This window comes from Lepidochelys kempii, chromosome 15 (genome assembly GCF_965140285.1).
Source record: "Lepidochelys kempii isolate rLepKem1 chromosome 15, rLepKem1.hap1, whole genome shotgun sequence".
Taxonomy (NCBI): Eukaryota; Metazoa; Chordata; order Testudines; family Cheloniidae; genus Lepidochelys; species Lepidochelys kempii.
This window is the reverse complement of record NC_136394.1, coordinates 25,401,237-25,416,309: the sequence shown is the minus strand read 5'-3', so window position 1 is coordinate 25,416,309 and position 15,073 is coordinate 25,401,237. Positions and strand designations below refer to the sequence as shown.

General features: G+C 41.7%; 2 protein-coding genes across 9 annotated transcripts in view; both read right to left on the bottom strand.

Annotated features, from left to right (window-relative positions):
- Window positions 1-5,290, bottom strand: part of PITPNM2 (phosphatidylinositol transfer protein membrane associated 2) — a 225,591-nt gene extending 220,301 nt beyond the window's left edge. For all 5 annotated transcript variants that reach the window (XM_073313000.2, XM_073313003.2, XM_073313006.2 and 2 more), the window contains exon 1: window positions 4,962-5,290. The gene's annotated coding sequence lies outside the window, so the exon portion shown is untranslated. The remainder of the gene's footprint in view (window positions 1-4,961) is intronic.
- A 5,639-nt stretch (window positions 5,291-10,929) lies between these two features.
- The window catches only part of MPHOSPH9 (M-phase phosphoprotein 9), a 42,474-nt gene continuing 38,330 nt past the window's right edge, over window positions 10,930-15,073 (bottom strand). For 3 of the 4 annotated variants that reach the window (XM_073313011.2, XM_073313008.2, XM_073313012.2), the window contains 3 exons: window positions 14,000-14,250; window positions 12,747-12,815; window positions 10,930-11,588 (listed from right to left, as the gene is read on the bottom strand). In XM_073313011.2, coding sequence (XP_073169112.1) covers window positions 11,487-11,588; window positions 12,747-12,815; window positions 14,000-14,250 — 422 coding nt within the window. In that variant the 3' untranslated portion in view covers window positions 10,930-11,486. Of the gene's footprint in view, window positions 11,589-12,746; window positions 12,816-13,999; window positions 14,251-15,073 lie in introns of those variants that run through there. The other variant, XM_073313013.2, reaches the window with a different exon arrangement.

The window sequence follows — 15,073 nt, the reverse complement described above, 5'->3', positions numbered from 1 at the left end:
GCTAGATTCAAAAAAAATAAATAGCAGCTACCACTCTACACTAGAAAGAGCACCATTTCACTCTGCAGCTCTTGAATCAGGCCCTCACATAACAGTTTGTTAAAAAATATAGTGTGGCTAATTAGCTGTAATATTATGTGGATATCACAACAAATAGGACAGATTTTTTTTTTACTGAAGTCTGTAAATTCCAACAAAAAAAACTGTTTGGGGCCAGTTGAATGAGCCTTTTAAAAAATGAACTTACCTGGAAGATGTGATGCTACATTAGAGAAAAACTCTCAGAGGCGATACAGATTTCAAATTAAAAAGCAAATCAATAAAATAATTAAACCCCAAAACATCCCACTTTCACTTGCAACTTTTTAGCATTTCTCAACAGGCTAAAACACAGTCTTTCTAAATTGGTTGTTAACTAAATTAGCAGTCGCATAAAACTCCCACATACCAGATGGCAACCCACAATAAACGTCTGGGCTGTTCGATGCACAACACTGAAGACATTCAAATATGCTGTCCGAGGCAAATCCAAAACAACAGAGATATTGTATCAGAAACTATTGTTTTGGTGAAAGATGCCAATTAAATAAACAACAATCCAAAAATCACTCTCTGAGGTCTTCATTCTGCTCTCACTAACCAAGGTGTATATCAAGATTAACTCTACTGAAGTCATTAGAGTTACTCTAGTGAAAGGTTACTGTAACTAAGAGGAGATTTAGGATCAGAGTACATTAAGAAAGAACAATCCACCTCTACTCAGCAAAACAGTTAAAGCACATGCTTAAGTTCCAGTGGTTTCAGTGAGACTTAAGCACATAAATAAATGTTTTGCTGAACTGGAGCCCAACAGCTGATCCAAAGCCTACTGAAGTAAAAAAAAAAAGGCTCTCCATTAACCTCAGCTGGCATTGGATGAGGTCCTAAATTAGGCAACATTTTCTCATACACACACCTAGACATAAAGATACAAGATAGTTGTTTATTTATACAATTCTTGTTTCTTGAACACAGATGCAAAAAAGTTATATTAAAAAGATGAACAGCTGCTACCATATGCTGTTTAAATGGCCACCAAAAGCAACTCAGGGGCCATAAAGGGAATAGTAAGGGAATTAAAAAGAATTTTTATTCATGCAGATGGCCTAGCATACGTACATTCATTAAGCTGGTATCAACCATGCTTTAATTAAAAGTTAGTTATGGAAACTTAAATATGATTAATGCAAATTAACATCCTATCAGGAGTCTGCTCTATCAACGGTAAGACGTAACAAGCCACATTTTTAACCCCTAAGCCTCACATGTCTCTCCCTCTCTCTTTGAGATGCTATCATGATCAGAATACATCAACAGTATTGTAAAGAAGCATTGCAACATAGAACCGCAAGAGAGGACTGGTCTGTGGCCATTCTTCTGTCATGCTTAGCTGTTCTTCACTTTGTATTTCATGCTGAGGCTTTTCAGCCATCGAGCAACCCATGAACTGATCAACCATTAAAATAACTAGCTGTACAAAGGTCAATTGAACATATCAGGCATGAGCTCTGTGAAAGGACAGAATGGTGCATGCCCAAAAGCGGCAGCCTACTATTCGAGAGTGGAAAAATCACTTAGAAGCTATGATTGTGTTCTGTAACACAATCAATCTTCTTCTATTACTCAGGCACACAAAACAGACATGGCAGAAATAAACATGACAAAAATATTCCAGAGGATTGGGAGCAGAAAGGGGGGTTATCAAGCAATAAAGGGAGAGGCAATTTTATGAGTCCACTTTATTCAAATATGAAATCAAGACAGTGCATACTAATTACTAAACCCCTGTGCTTACAAAGACTGCACAGTCCCACTGACTTTAATGGGACTACTCACATACTTGGACTTGAGCACATGCATCAATTTACATTTTATTGCACTGTACTGCAAAACCAAGACACTTGGAATGGACTCTACAGAGTCAGAATCAGTGAACAGGATTTTTTTTCAATGCAACTATTACATATTTATAAAGTTTACATTAAAAAGTCACGAATAAGCCAAAGTAGAATGAAATAAAATCAGCCCATCTTCAGAAAGCAGCATGGGCCTCTGGAGAGGGCACTGAACTGGGAGAACAGAGACTTGGGTTCTATTCCCAGTCCTGCCATGGATGTGTGGCACAATCTTGAGCAAGTCAACTGTCCTCTATTTCCCTAACTATCGATAGTAATGCCTTAGCCTCCTTTGCGAGCTATGGATAAACAGCACTCTATAAAGCATCATTATTGATGCTGCCAGATCGTACCAGTGCAGTGCCTTGGGGAGGATATACACACGCAGCTCCAGAACGCAATCCAAAAGCTCTCCAGGCTGTGAGGAAATACTGCAAATTCAGTCCTTGCAGGTGGATGGAGGAGCACCAACAGGTTTCTTTAGAGCCCCTTTACAAAGAGTAGCATGGAGATGCTTTCCCCCTCCCTCCACGCAGGTGCTCCAACACCCAAATAACCAGAGAATCAGATCCCTGAAAGGGGAAAAAGCCCCTTCCACCTCTCTTCCCAGAGGGGTAAGCCAAGTCAGATTGCAGAGGGAATGGCTTGGGACAAAGCTGCCTGAAGTGCAGCAAGAGGAGATTTAGGTTAGATATTAGGAAAAACTTCCTGTCAGAGTAGTTAAGCACTGGAAAAATTACCTATGGATTTTGAATTATGAATTATTTTGTCATTGGAGATTTTTAAGGTTAGACAAACACTTGTCAGGAATGTCTAGATAATAATTAGTCTTTCCTCAGTGCAGGGGATTGGACAAGACCGACTGAGGTCCCTTCCAGTCCTACATTTCTATTATTCTTATCTGGTGACTCTTTTCTAGATTACGTCAGCAGTTCTCAAACTGTGGGTCAGGATGAGGGGGGTTGCGACCCCATTTTAATGAGGTCGCCGGGGCTGGCATTAGACTTACTGGGGCCCGGAGACGGGATTGACGTCCAAGCCCCATCACCTGGGGACAAAGACAAAGCCCGAGCTCCACCACCCAGGGCCATAGCGAAAGGGCTTCAGCCAAGGGTGGTGGGGCTCTGGTTACAGGCCCCCCAACTGGGGCTGAAGCCCTTGGACTTTGGCCTCTCCACCAGGGGCAGCGGGGCTCAGGAAGACTCTGGCTTCAGTTCCCTCTCCTGGGGTCATGGGTTTTTGTTGTCAGAAGGTGGTCACGGTGCAAAGAAGTTTGTGAACCCCTGGATTATGTAAACCCAGCCGGTGGTCACAGCTCCATTTCAATTTGAAAAGTGCCCTTGTCCTGAGAGTCTGCCCACTAGCTGGGAACCTTCAGCAGACAGGTTAGAATTGAAATGGGATTTAGACAGATCTGCCCTTCTATATCCCTTGAAGCGATCCAGCCAGGTCAGAGTTGACAAGTGCCACAGGGCAGCTTGAGGAAAGCCTGTGCTGTACCTGCTCTGGGGATGAGCAGAGTGAAATCTCCAGGGATGTCAAATCTGACACCTTTGGTAAGGCTAAATTCATTTACAAAAAAAAACAAACCAAAAACCTAACCTTCAAGTTACGAGTTTAAGATTATGGTCAAAGGTAAACAAATCACATGCTTATAATCAATTTTAGCATTAAAATTATATGACCCTTAAAGTCTAGCAGGGTGGTATCCCTGAAGCCCAGCAATATTTCATACACATCAAGTACATGAACTACCTAAAATGTTCCATTTGCTGGTTTGAAACAAGAGACAGGTACACCTGCTACCTCATATTTTCAAACACAAACATCTCCTCAGATTATATTCAAATTACAGCCTAAAATTAAGAGGAAAGCCACTCTGCACAAGTAGCTAGCAAACAAGACAACTACACATTTTAGGATATTTATGGGTTATTTTAACTAGATCATGAACAGTTCATCTTTTCTGTAAAACAGTATTGTTATTGCCGCAGCTCTTAAGACTATTTTTATTATATTACAAAAAAATCGGTCTTTCCTACTATACCACCTCATTTACATAGGAAACTTTTTGCTAGCAAAACACCCTGTTTGCCACGGTGGGGGTTAAAACACAGAAGAGTCCTAGCAATACTCAGTTGGAAACAGCAAGTGACTGGTATTACCTTACAGCCTGCTCTTACGGTGCATTACCAGCCCTGTGTTGCTAACTATAGCACCAGAAGAAATCCATATTAGAAAAAAGCTGTCAGTGCAAATAACAAAACAATGCTGTCTCTAGGACAGAAGTGTCCATGCGTCAAGAACATTTAAAAGAAACACACACACACACACACCCATCTCTCTGAAAGGTTTCTTTGTAGTAATCACGAGCACGAGACTGGACCTGTGGGCACAGAAGTGACCATTAATGCCCGAGTCTGTGCAGCAGCTTGATGAGGTTGTTTCTTAGCAACACAGGGGGTAGGTAGCTTTCCCATCCACAATTCGGCCATGCGAATCCAACAGACCTGACCAGCTTGAGAAAGGCGGCGGCGGCTGGGGGGGGGGGGGAGTTAAAATGAATCCCCCCCTCCTCCAAGAAACAGCTGGAGAAAGGTGAAACTCGCTCCCTCAGGGAGCCACCCTCACGCCCATGTAACTGAGCGGAAGGGGGGGGACCCTCATCCCTCCCCGCGCCCGGGGCAGTGGGGTTTGGCGCCCAGAGGAGACAGACGTTAATTCCCCGGGGAGCGATGCCCAGCAGCCGGGGGCCCGTCCAGCCACCTGCTGCCCCCCTGCGCTATCCCGCGGCTGGCCAGGCGGGGGGCTGAGCCCCCAGCCCCTGGAGACCCGCCCGGCTCCCAGCCCAGAGCCGGCCCGGCCCGGCCCCCCACGGCCAGGCCGGAGCGCCCCTCAGAACAGCCGCGTCGCCACGGGGCCGGCCGGCCGCCCCCTCCGGCTCCAGCGGCCTAGGCCGGCCCCGGCGCCTCCCCCCCGCCGGCCCCCGCGCTGCGGGAAGCGGCTTCTCCCCCCCGCCCCACGCACCGGCTGCGGCTCCTCCGCCGGTCGCGGCCCCAGCGCTCGCTCGGCGGCGGCGGCGGCGGCGGCTGCTCTCCCCGGCTACCAGGAGCGGGCTGCCGACCTGCCCGCTCCCCTCTCGCATAATCCCCGGCGAGGGCGGGCAGGGCAGCGGGGCTCCTCGGAGCCGCTGGCGCGGCAATCCCTGGGCGGCTGCCTGGCAGGGCTCTTGCCGCGGGGAGGGGCGCCCCGGCTCCCCCTCGGCAGCGACACGGACCCGGCTGGCAGCCGCCTCTCCCGGCGCGAGCCTTGCCCACTGCTGCAGAGCGCGGCCACTTCCTTCCCCGGCTCGCAGGCATTCCCTCACTCTGGGCGCCGGGAGCACGAGAGGAAAGCCAGGCGGGGTGCGCCCCCCTCCGGCCGCGGCGGGGTACGACAGCGCGGCTGCTCCGGCTGGGCAGGGGCCACCTGGGCGCTGCACCGCCGGGCTCTGAGCGGCTGCGGCTGGAAGGGGCTTGGGTGAGGCTGGCGGGAAAACCCCAGCACCGGCTCACGGGTGCTTTACAGAGGTGGGGCGAGAGGTAGTGAAATCTCTCCCTTCCAAACTAGCTGGGCCCTGGGACTAAACTCAAGAACTTCCCAGGCTCCGCCAGGGGATGTAGGCAGGTGCAATGGTCTAGGGTTAGCCTAAGAAATAATAATACACTGCCCTTGTACTCTTCAGGGTTAGATCTCCCCCTGCTTTACAAAGGGAGGACAGTGCAAAACGGAGGTATCAAGAAGTCAACTGACTTCCCCAAGGGGCCACAGTGAGTTAATAGGTTTCAGAGTGATAGCCCTGTTAGTGTGTATCAGCAAAAAGAACGAGGAGTACTTCTGGAATGGATCCGCCTCTCCTAACTCTCAGATCCATAAATGGAAGTTTGTCTTGCACAGTGTACACACAATAGCCCTGTTTCTCATGGCACATCTGTACAGGGAGCACCTCACACTAGTAATGCACACTAGTGTATTCAGAGACTTTCCCATAGTGCTATTGCTATGGTCATTGCAGGGATCAATGGCTTTAGGGCCATGGCCAAACGCAAGGCAGAGCGCATTGAGGGCTGGATGTAGGGGAAGCAGCTGCAGGGCTTGGGACTTCCCATCCACCATGAAAAGAAATCAGGTCAACTGGACTCAAGTGAAAGATCTCTGCTCATGCATTGCAACCCCCACCTAGCACAACAAATATTTGTAAAACTCCTCAGATGACTGCTGACTGTGGGTGCAAAGCACCAGTCAACATCACAAGCTCAAAGTATGAAGATAGGGCTTCACTAAGCCATGTTATCTCTGCCTCAAAATGTTCTCTCACTTCTTAGGCCAGGAAGGATCCCCCATTGACCCTTTTTAATTTGTTGCATTACCCCTTGATAAATATAATGCAACATGTTAATTACTTGGGTCTGCATCTAGACTTGTGCGTGGCTTTTCTAGAATTTCCAAATCAATGTTTTCAGGCTGGTTTGATGATGCTTGCCTATATCATCTGCACATTAATTTCCATCCCATTGGGACTTAAAATTAACTTGAAATAATTACAAGTAATTGATAAGCTCCATCCTATAAGCTTTCCTTTACTGATTTTTCTTTCACATTACCTTTTCATCATGCGCCAGGGTTGGAACTTAATGGCCAGAATTAGGAAGCCTAACATTTTCATTTAATTTGACCTCCCACCAGACCCGCCCTCCTTTAAATTCTCAGCACCCCAGCCCTGTTACAATTTCAACATAGTGATTGATTCTGAGATACATAGCAAGACTAGAGCAGCACTGACTACTCTTACATCTTTGCTCACTAACAAGATTGGATAAAGGCAAGAAAAATACAGTTATCTATGCTGGTGTAAAGCCTGAGAAGTAACCAGATTCCTTACATATTTTAAAAATAATGACATCATTAGTTATCCTAATTGGTTATTGAAAATATGTCCTGTGATTACTTTTCATATCACACAACTATACACTGTCAACAACCAATTTGCAGAGCTAGGAGACATACAATGAATTACAAATAAAGTCATTAGCCTTTTCCATATAATTGCACTATCAACACACTGAACTTTCTTCTTTATTGCAGCATGTTCAGGATCTTTGTCCCCACCTTCAAAACCTTTTATATATCTCACCACTGCTCTCTTATCCTCCAACTTTCATTCCCTACTAACATTCCTACCCTCTCTCCTTACTGCTCCTTTAATCTTTTCCACTAAATTCCCAAAATTTGTCTCCTACCCAAATGTAGTATCTACCAATTCTTGTCCACTGCCCTTCATCTCTTCCTTAAAACCCATTCCTCCAAAGAGCTCATCTGCTGCTTATATGCTTGAACTGTTGTGTTTTGTTTCTCAGTTAGATTATAAACACTTTAAAGCAGGGGCTGTGCCTCTTTATTTGCTTTGCAAAGTGCCTGTCCACAATTACACTATACACTGCTATATAAATAACCAAAACCAGCTAAGTGCAACATACTTAAGGAAGTACTACTAAAGTAACAAAACTCCTCATCTGAGGGTCAGGAAATAAGATAGACAACAGTTTTATACAACTCTGGACCTCTTGCTTTTGTTTTAATTTTTTTTCACCTGTTTATTTTTCAGCACATCTCAGGGATTTAGTTCAGAGAATAATCTTCCTTAACTATACTTATCAGAGCAGGGATGTTGATCAGTCAGTTGGTCTGGAGATAACTGATCTGCCTCTCTCTTCACTTTACCATAATGCTATAAATTTGGGCGACAAATTAAAGCAGGATCCAGCAATGGAAGAGATTTACACCGGAGAGCTGTCTACAAGAAAACTAACAGAAAAGACTGACACACAAATGTGGTGATTCCCAGTTAATTTCCCATCCCTCCGATGCTTAGAAGTGCCGTAGGAATGGGAGGAATTGCAAAGGGAAAAGAGCATACTTGGAAAGAGCATAAATATGTTCAAACCTGTTGAAAATATAATTTGGCCTTCAGCACAGAATCGGTGTTAAAGGAAAGCCATTTTAAAATTGTACATTTAAAAATCTCATTTAAAAGGACACCATTCAGAAACGTCAGCTGCAATAACAGATATAGTTTCAAAAGCAGCTACTGATTTTGGGTGCGCCTATTTCTTGGTTCCCAGCCCTTGGCCTGATTTTCAGAAGTGCTGAACATCTAGATTTCCCAGACATAATTTGGTGATGCAGGTTCTCAGCACTTCTGAAAATCAGGCATGAGGTGTCTTAAGTAGGGCACCCAAAATCAGTGATACTTTTTGAAAATGCTGGACCAACACCTAGTTTTTCTCAGCAGTATGACAACACAAACAGAAATAGCTCAGAAAGCCTGAGCTAATGGGAGGTAACTTTCAGACGGAAATAATATAAACTCACTTTAATGATTCTTCTTTCCTGATGTCAACAAATGACAGTAATAAAAAGAGAACAGTACCAAAGAGGGTAGGATGGAGGTAAATTTAGGTCTAAAATGAAGGGTAGTGGAGCGATAATGGAATAGCTGAAATGCGAAACCAGTAGGTATATCAATTATCCAAGGAAAATTGGTTCTTCTGGTAACTGAGGGAAGAGAACAGATTTGTAAACAAGAAAAAAAGCACTTAAGACAATGTGAAGATTGAAGCCCTGTCTTAATTCCCAAGTGTAAACGTATCCAGTAATGGACTCCTTGCGAGAAAACCCTCCAGGCTGAATTATACATTTGAAGGCATTAGCAAGCACACTATGCTAATTCAAAATTGTGGCAACACCATTCCTTGTGAGTGGCATTGCAGCTGTTTGGAGGCTGAGATTCTTATTCTATTTAGGTATTTTGAATCCAATATACAAATCAGAATATAAAATACCCAGAAGACTAGTCCTAGTCTATGTTAGATCAGAGGGAGAATGTTCCACTTCCTGAGCTCCCCCTCACTGACATTTTCAGTCCCCCTTCTAATCTTCCATTGGCAAAGTGAATGCTGGAGAGAGAGAGAGAGAGAGAGAGAGAGAGAGAGTGTGTGTGTGTGTGTGTGTGTGTGTGTGTGTGTATTTGGAGTGCCTGTATTCAGGGGCAAATAGGGAAGGTTCTTCACTGAATGCTTTAAAACCTAGTTCTATAATGTTAGAATCAAACTTGCACAAGCTTCCCTTATGCCAATGATCCTGCCCTTTCTGTTGCAAAGTAATCATATTGTTGATAGCTTGAACCATGACAGAATTTGAAACAGATGATATGGTTAAAACCTAGATCATCACTGGGTAATATCCCTGAACCTAGTATTATTCTTGGGCAGCAGGAAATAATCTAATTAAATGTTTAATACTAAAATACTAAACTGAAAAATTAGGTATGCACCTTTGTAATTCAGTAATGTCCAACCTAACAAATACATATTATTCACCACAACAAAATTTGTAAGTGTAAAAGGCAGATTTTATTTTTTAATGTGTGATGGGCAGATCATGTAGTCCACAGGCAAGACAATAGGTGAACAACCTGCACCAGTGACTGGATCCCCAGAGACCACAAGCGACCACTGGGGAGACTGAAAATGCGCTGGGCCGATCCCATGATAAAACTCTTTGGCCAGAAATGGAAAGAACGTGCTTGCAACAAAAAGGAATGGTGTGACGTCGACTTGGAGGGATGGACGAAGACAAGCTGGACAAAGGTAACAAATGTGAACATAACTGTGATTGGAATAGGGACAGCATGATGGTTAGTGCCTGGCATATTAAAAAAACCTGTGGTTAGATTTCCCAGGTCTTGGGAGTGTCATGGGGAGAGGAGAGGTGTGCTAGCACTCACTGTGATCCATTGTGTCCAAACTTTACAAACTAGAACTGTTGAGAAATAGCAAAACAGTACTAGAAATGATCTGCTAACATAGGCCAATGGCAATCAAGCTTGCAAAAAACATCACAATCTACAGTCATCCAGACATAATGCAAGTATTGCTTCTAGTTGCTAAAACTGTATAAAGAAAGCACTCGTTACAAAACTACTGAAGCAAAATCTCAAACTGGAATGATAAGTTTTATACAAACCCCTATACAAAAGCCACAATGAAACAGAACTCAACCCTCTTTCACTCGTATACAATGTACTTGCTGAAGCATAGTACAGAATGCATTTCTGTGTCAAGTATTATTTTCTAAGAGTCATTATACATCCCTTCATTGTGTGCAATTCTCTTTTGTGTGTGTGTGAAGGAGATAATCAGAAGTGAATTTTATCAAGACAAAGTAGAAACATTAAGTACACAGTTACTATAGCAAACTATTTCCTCAAGGGAAGATACCTGTGGAGATTTTTTGAGTGATTACATTGATCATTACATTTAATTACTCCTAATGATTACAAACAGACAGAATAGAGAACAAGAACTACTCTCCCAAAAGGCTAAGAGAGGGAAAACATATGGAACTCTTCAAGCGTCTAGGGCTTGCGCAGAGAGTGTGGCCTTTATCTCAGACTGTGAGGGGCATGAACAAGATTTCCATACATAGAAGGCCCTCTACCGATGCTGCCATGCATGTAGTTCTGCAGCGCTCTGCATCTTCAACACTCAACCCTCTTGTAACTTGAAAACCCCTTTTCAGCATTAATTTAGGCTCACAGTGAGAAGCTGCCCCTCACAGTCTGAGATAAAGGCCACACAGTTTGTGCAAGCCCTAAACACTTGAAGAGCTCCGTATACTTTTCCCTCTCCAAGCCTCTTGGGAGGGGAGTTCTTATTTACCAACACTGAGATATATGAGGACAAGACCAGATGGCATGGAACAGAATTTGGCCCTGGATATTTCCAACAGGATTCTAAATTAAATTAGTAAGTCTCAACACTAAAGAAATAATTTTTAATTCATGTGGCTCTGTAATATCCTCACCCATTCACACAAGAAATACAATTCTGAAAAAAAAATCTTCAGTTTGTATAACTACTTTCTATGCATTTATACAAATGGACATTTAATAGAATTCCAGTTTGCAGATATGCATTTATTTAAGATATGTCACAACAACAAATTAAAAACAAAGCTACAATATTTTAAATAAAAGGTGTTTACCATATGCTTGTATTTATATTCACCACAGAAGCTTTGTGTTGCTTTCTGCATAATATAAAAGTTCAAAATGTCATAGTATCTATTATTTACAATGTAGATATTAATCTCTATAAAAATGGTGAGCAAAATGAACTGCAAAAAGATTACAACATGATTTTGTTCAGAAAACAAGCTGCCTCACTTTACTTCCTTATTATAAACTGAATTCTTATACACTATTTAAAAATAATTCACATTTTTTTTAAATAGTAAAATACACGATTAACAGATTGATTTCTCAAGTGTAAGAAAATATGTTTAAATATATGTGGCTATTTGAAGTACAAAATATTGCTGTGTGTAAAGGATAACATGGTTGTAAAACTACTATTGAGGGTTTACAAAAATACAAAACAAATTGCATTTGCTGAGTGCATAATTATACATTAGTGCAAACAAAAGCATATCTGAATTTAATAGGTACAAGTCTCAAAGATTTGCAGAGGTACGTAAAACATTAAATCTTTTCAGTGTCATACGGATTGAGCCCAAATCTCTATTAATCCTTTCCAAGCGATCTTCCAAGGCTTCCTAAAGAAAACATTTGAAAAAGATAATACATTCAATATCATACAGTTACAAGTAATGGTCCTTCTAAAACTAATATGTTGGTACTGTCCCCATTTTCCATCAGTGTCTTTTCTGATACATTAACAGCTTTCCATTAGCACCAGGACGCTTGTCTACCTGAGTATGTACTCAGGCAGCTAGCCTGCACTGAAGTCTATGCTGCCACATCTTCACTACTATTGTTCCTTGTGCGAGTTAGATTCAAGCTAGCATGCGTGTGCCTACCTGAGCTACCACTATACTTTCATTTGTTGTGCAGATACACAGTAGAACCTCAGAGTTATGAACATCAGAGTTACAAACTGACCAGTCAACCACACACCTCATTTGGAACCAGAAGTATGCAATCAGGCAGCAGCAGCAGCAGCAGCAAGAGAGAGAGACAGACACACACACACACACAAAAGCAAATACAGTACAGTACTGTATTAAACGTAAACTACTAAAAAAAAGGGGAGGAAAGCAGCCTTTTTCTTCTGCATAATAGAGCTTCAAAGCTGTGTTAAGTCAATGTTCAGTTGTAAACTTTTGGAAGAACAACGATAACGTTTTGTTCAGAGTTACGAACAACCTCCATTCCTGAGGTGTTCATAACTGAGATTCTACTGTATTCTAACTCAGTGGTTTACAATCTGGGGTCTGTGGACTATGTCTAAGGATTCTGTGAAAGGTTGTCGTTGCCACAGAACAGTGGTTTTCAACTTGTGGTCCACAGAGCTGTGGGGGTCCGCAGACTATGTCTAAGATTTCCAAAGGGGTCCACACCTCCTTTTGAAATATTGTAGGGATCCGCAATTGAAAAAAAGGTTGAAAACCACTGCACTAACTTACAACAACTACACGTATCAGTAGTTCTAAGTGATTTTAACTTAATCTAATTTACACCCCATCATTTCTTGATTTAGTCCTAAGACATCACGATAACTGGCAAACAATTTCCATAAAAGCTAAAGATTCAAACCAATTCATGGGCACTGTAGAGTGGTATGGAAAAGCTCCTGTTACAATCCACTAAACCATACCTTATTCTGTAGCAAAACAGAGAATACAGATTGAACTTCCAGTATTGGGAGATTAACTGAAAAAAATAGTCAGATACACAGAAATAAGTGTTTTCACCTGGTTTAATCTTGCTTGTAAGGTTGTTCTTCCCCCACTACCAGGTATTCGACTCAATGCAGCCTCAATCTAGTAACACACAAAATATCGCAGCTGTAAATTAAAGAGCCAGTATAAAATTGCCTAATCTTTAATCTCCAAGAAAGTCAGGGATAGGTTAGAGATATATGTGCAGTGTAGTTGTTTAGATATTGTGCAACTATATAATATGTCCCATACTATGTTATTATGTGTACTCCTGCCCACCCTCACAAACATCCCTTTGAAGAAGAGCGCACTCTGATTTGATGCTGGAATGGTTTAATGCACAAACCTTTCATCTCTGAAAGGCTAGTTTAAATCTTGGCTTGTTGCAAAATAAATTCACCTCAGACCCTCTATCCCCATTTGTCTGCTCAATTGCAGAATATGACTTTGCGTAGAAGAGTCAAAGGACTGGAGTATCAGTATCACAAACAGTGAGTTTGTGTGTGGGGGGGGGGGGGGGGGAGAGTGAGAAAACCTGGATTTGTGCTGGAAATGGCCCACCTTGATTATCATGCACATTGTGAGGAGAGTGGTCGCTTTGGATAAGCTATTACCAGCAGGAGAGTGAGTTTGTGTGTGTGGTTTTTGGAGGGGAGTGGGGGGGTGAGAAAACCTGGATTTGTGCTGGAATAGCCCACCTTGATTATCATACACATTTTAAAGAGAGTGGTCACTTTGGATGGGCTATTACCAGCAGGAGAGTGAGTTGGGGGGGTGGGGGGGAGGCGCGGCAGAGGGTGAGAAAACCTGGATTTGTGCTGGAAATGGCCCAACTTGATGATCACTTTAGATAAGCTATTACCAGCAGGAGTGTGGGGTGGGAGGAGGTATTGTTTCATGGTCTCTGTGTATATAATGTCTTCTGCAGTTTCCACAGTATGTATCCAATGAAGTGAGCTGTAGCTCACGAAAGCTCATGCTCAAATAAATTGGTTAGTCTCTAAGGTGCCACAAGTACTCCTTTTCTTTTTGCAGAAGTTTACTGTATAAGGAAGACGATGCATTGTCAGAACAACTCTGGGAACTTTGAATTGGTTTGAGCCAGGCATAGTGCAGCTATATGGCTGTCTCACTAGCCTCTCTCTCTTATATAAAAAGAAAAGGAGTACTTGTGGCACCTTAGAGACTAACCAATTTATTTGAGCATAAACTCTCGTGAGCTACAGCTCACTTCATCGGATGGATTCAGCATTTATTCATAAATTTAGGGAAAAAACGGTTTTTACCTGTTGCTTTTCTTGTGTGAGTTCATCAAAAAGTCTCTCAGTTTCAGCCAATGTCTTAATTCTTGATGTATACTTGAAATCAGCATCATAAGGTACTACTGGTGGAGGAATACTTTGTTCATTTTTGTGTTGTATATTCCTCTCTTCCCAACCGGATGCCACAGTTCCTTTCTTCATTCCAGTGTGCAAAGATTCAGTGCAAGAACTATGTTTAACACAGCTGTCAATGCCTTTAGCTGAATGCTGCCTTCCTATGAAAAGATGAAAGTGCTGTTTATTTTTTTAAATTCTCCATTATATATAATGTATTATACATAACAGAACATAAAGTGAACCATAGGAAAAGCAATGAATCATTGTGATTCTGTAGGACACAGACAAAGGCACAAAAATTCACATGAGGCTTTCACTACTAAAACTTACTAATATATTTAATTATGCCTCATGATATTATCAGAATTCTTTCAAGATGAAGCTAAACTTGGCTAGAAGTTATGCAATATTGATTAGTTGCTGTTGATGAGTTAAGACCTTAGTAATCTCAGATTTACAACAAAATAATTTACTACAATATTAAACCAGAATATTTAATACAGGTAATGAAAAATATTTCACCGTAGCTTCAGACTCCTCTTTATATTATAGTTAAAGAATTAAAAACATGATTGAATATTAAAAATATTAAAAATTTAAAATGTAATATAAAATATCATACATTCAGTATTTTAATGAATGTGATTAAAAATAATGTTTTCATCCAACTATTTAAAAATGTAAATTAACTAGCTTTATTATTATAATTACCCTTAACTATTTGTATGCAACACTTAGAAACAGATCCTTCATTAAGGATATTGAATACATACAATGACATGGTTCCTCGTAATACATACATTGCTTAACTAAATTAGAAAATGTATTTCCTTTCTTATTTTTCAGTTGAATTATTTGTTATTCTATTGTTTGTGCATAAAAATTAAATATTTACTGTAATAATAGTAATTTTCTACAGCTACAAGCAATATTACTGTTGCATTTATTTATTGCAAAATAAAAGATAGAGCTTTATTAGAA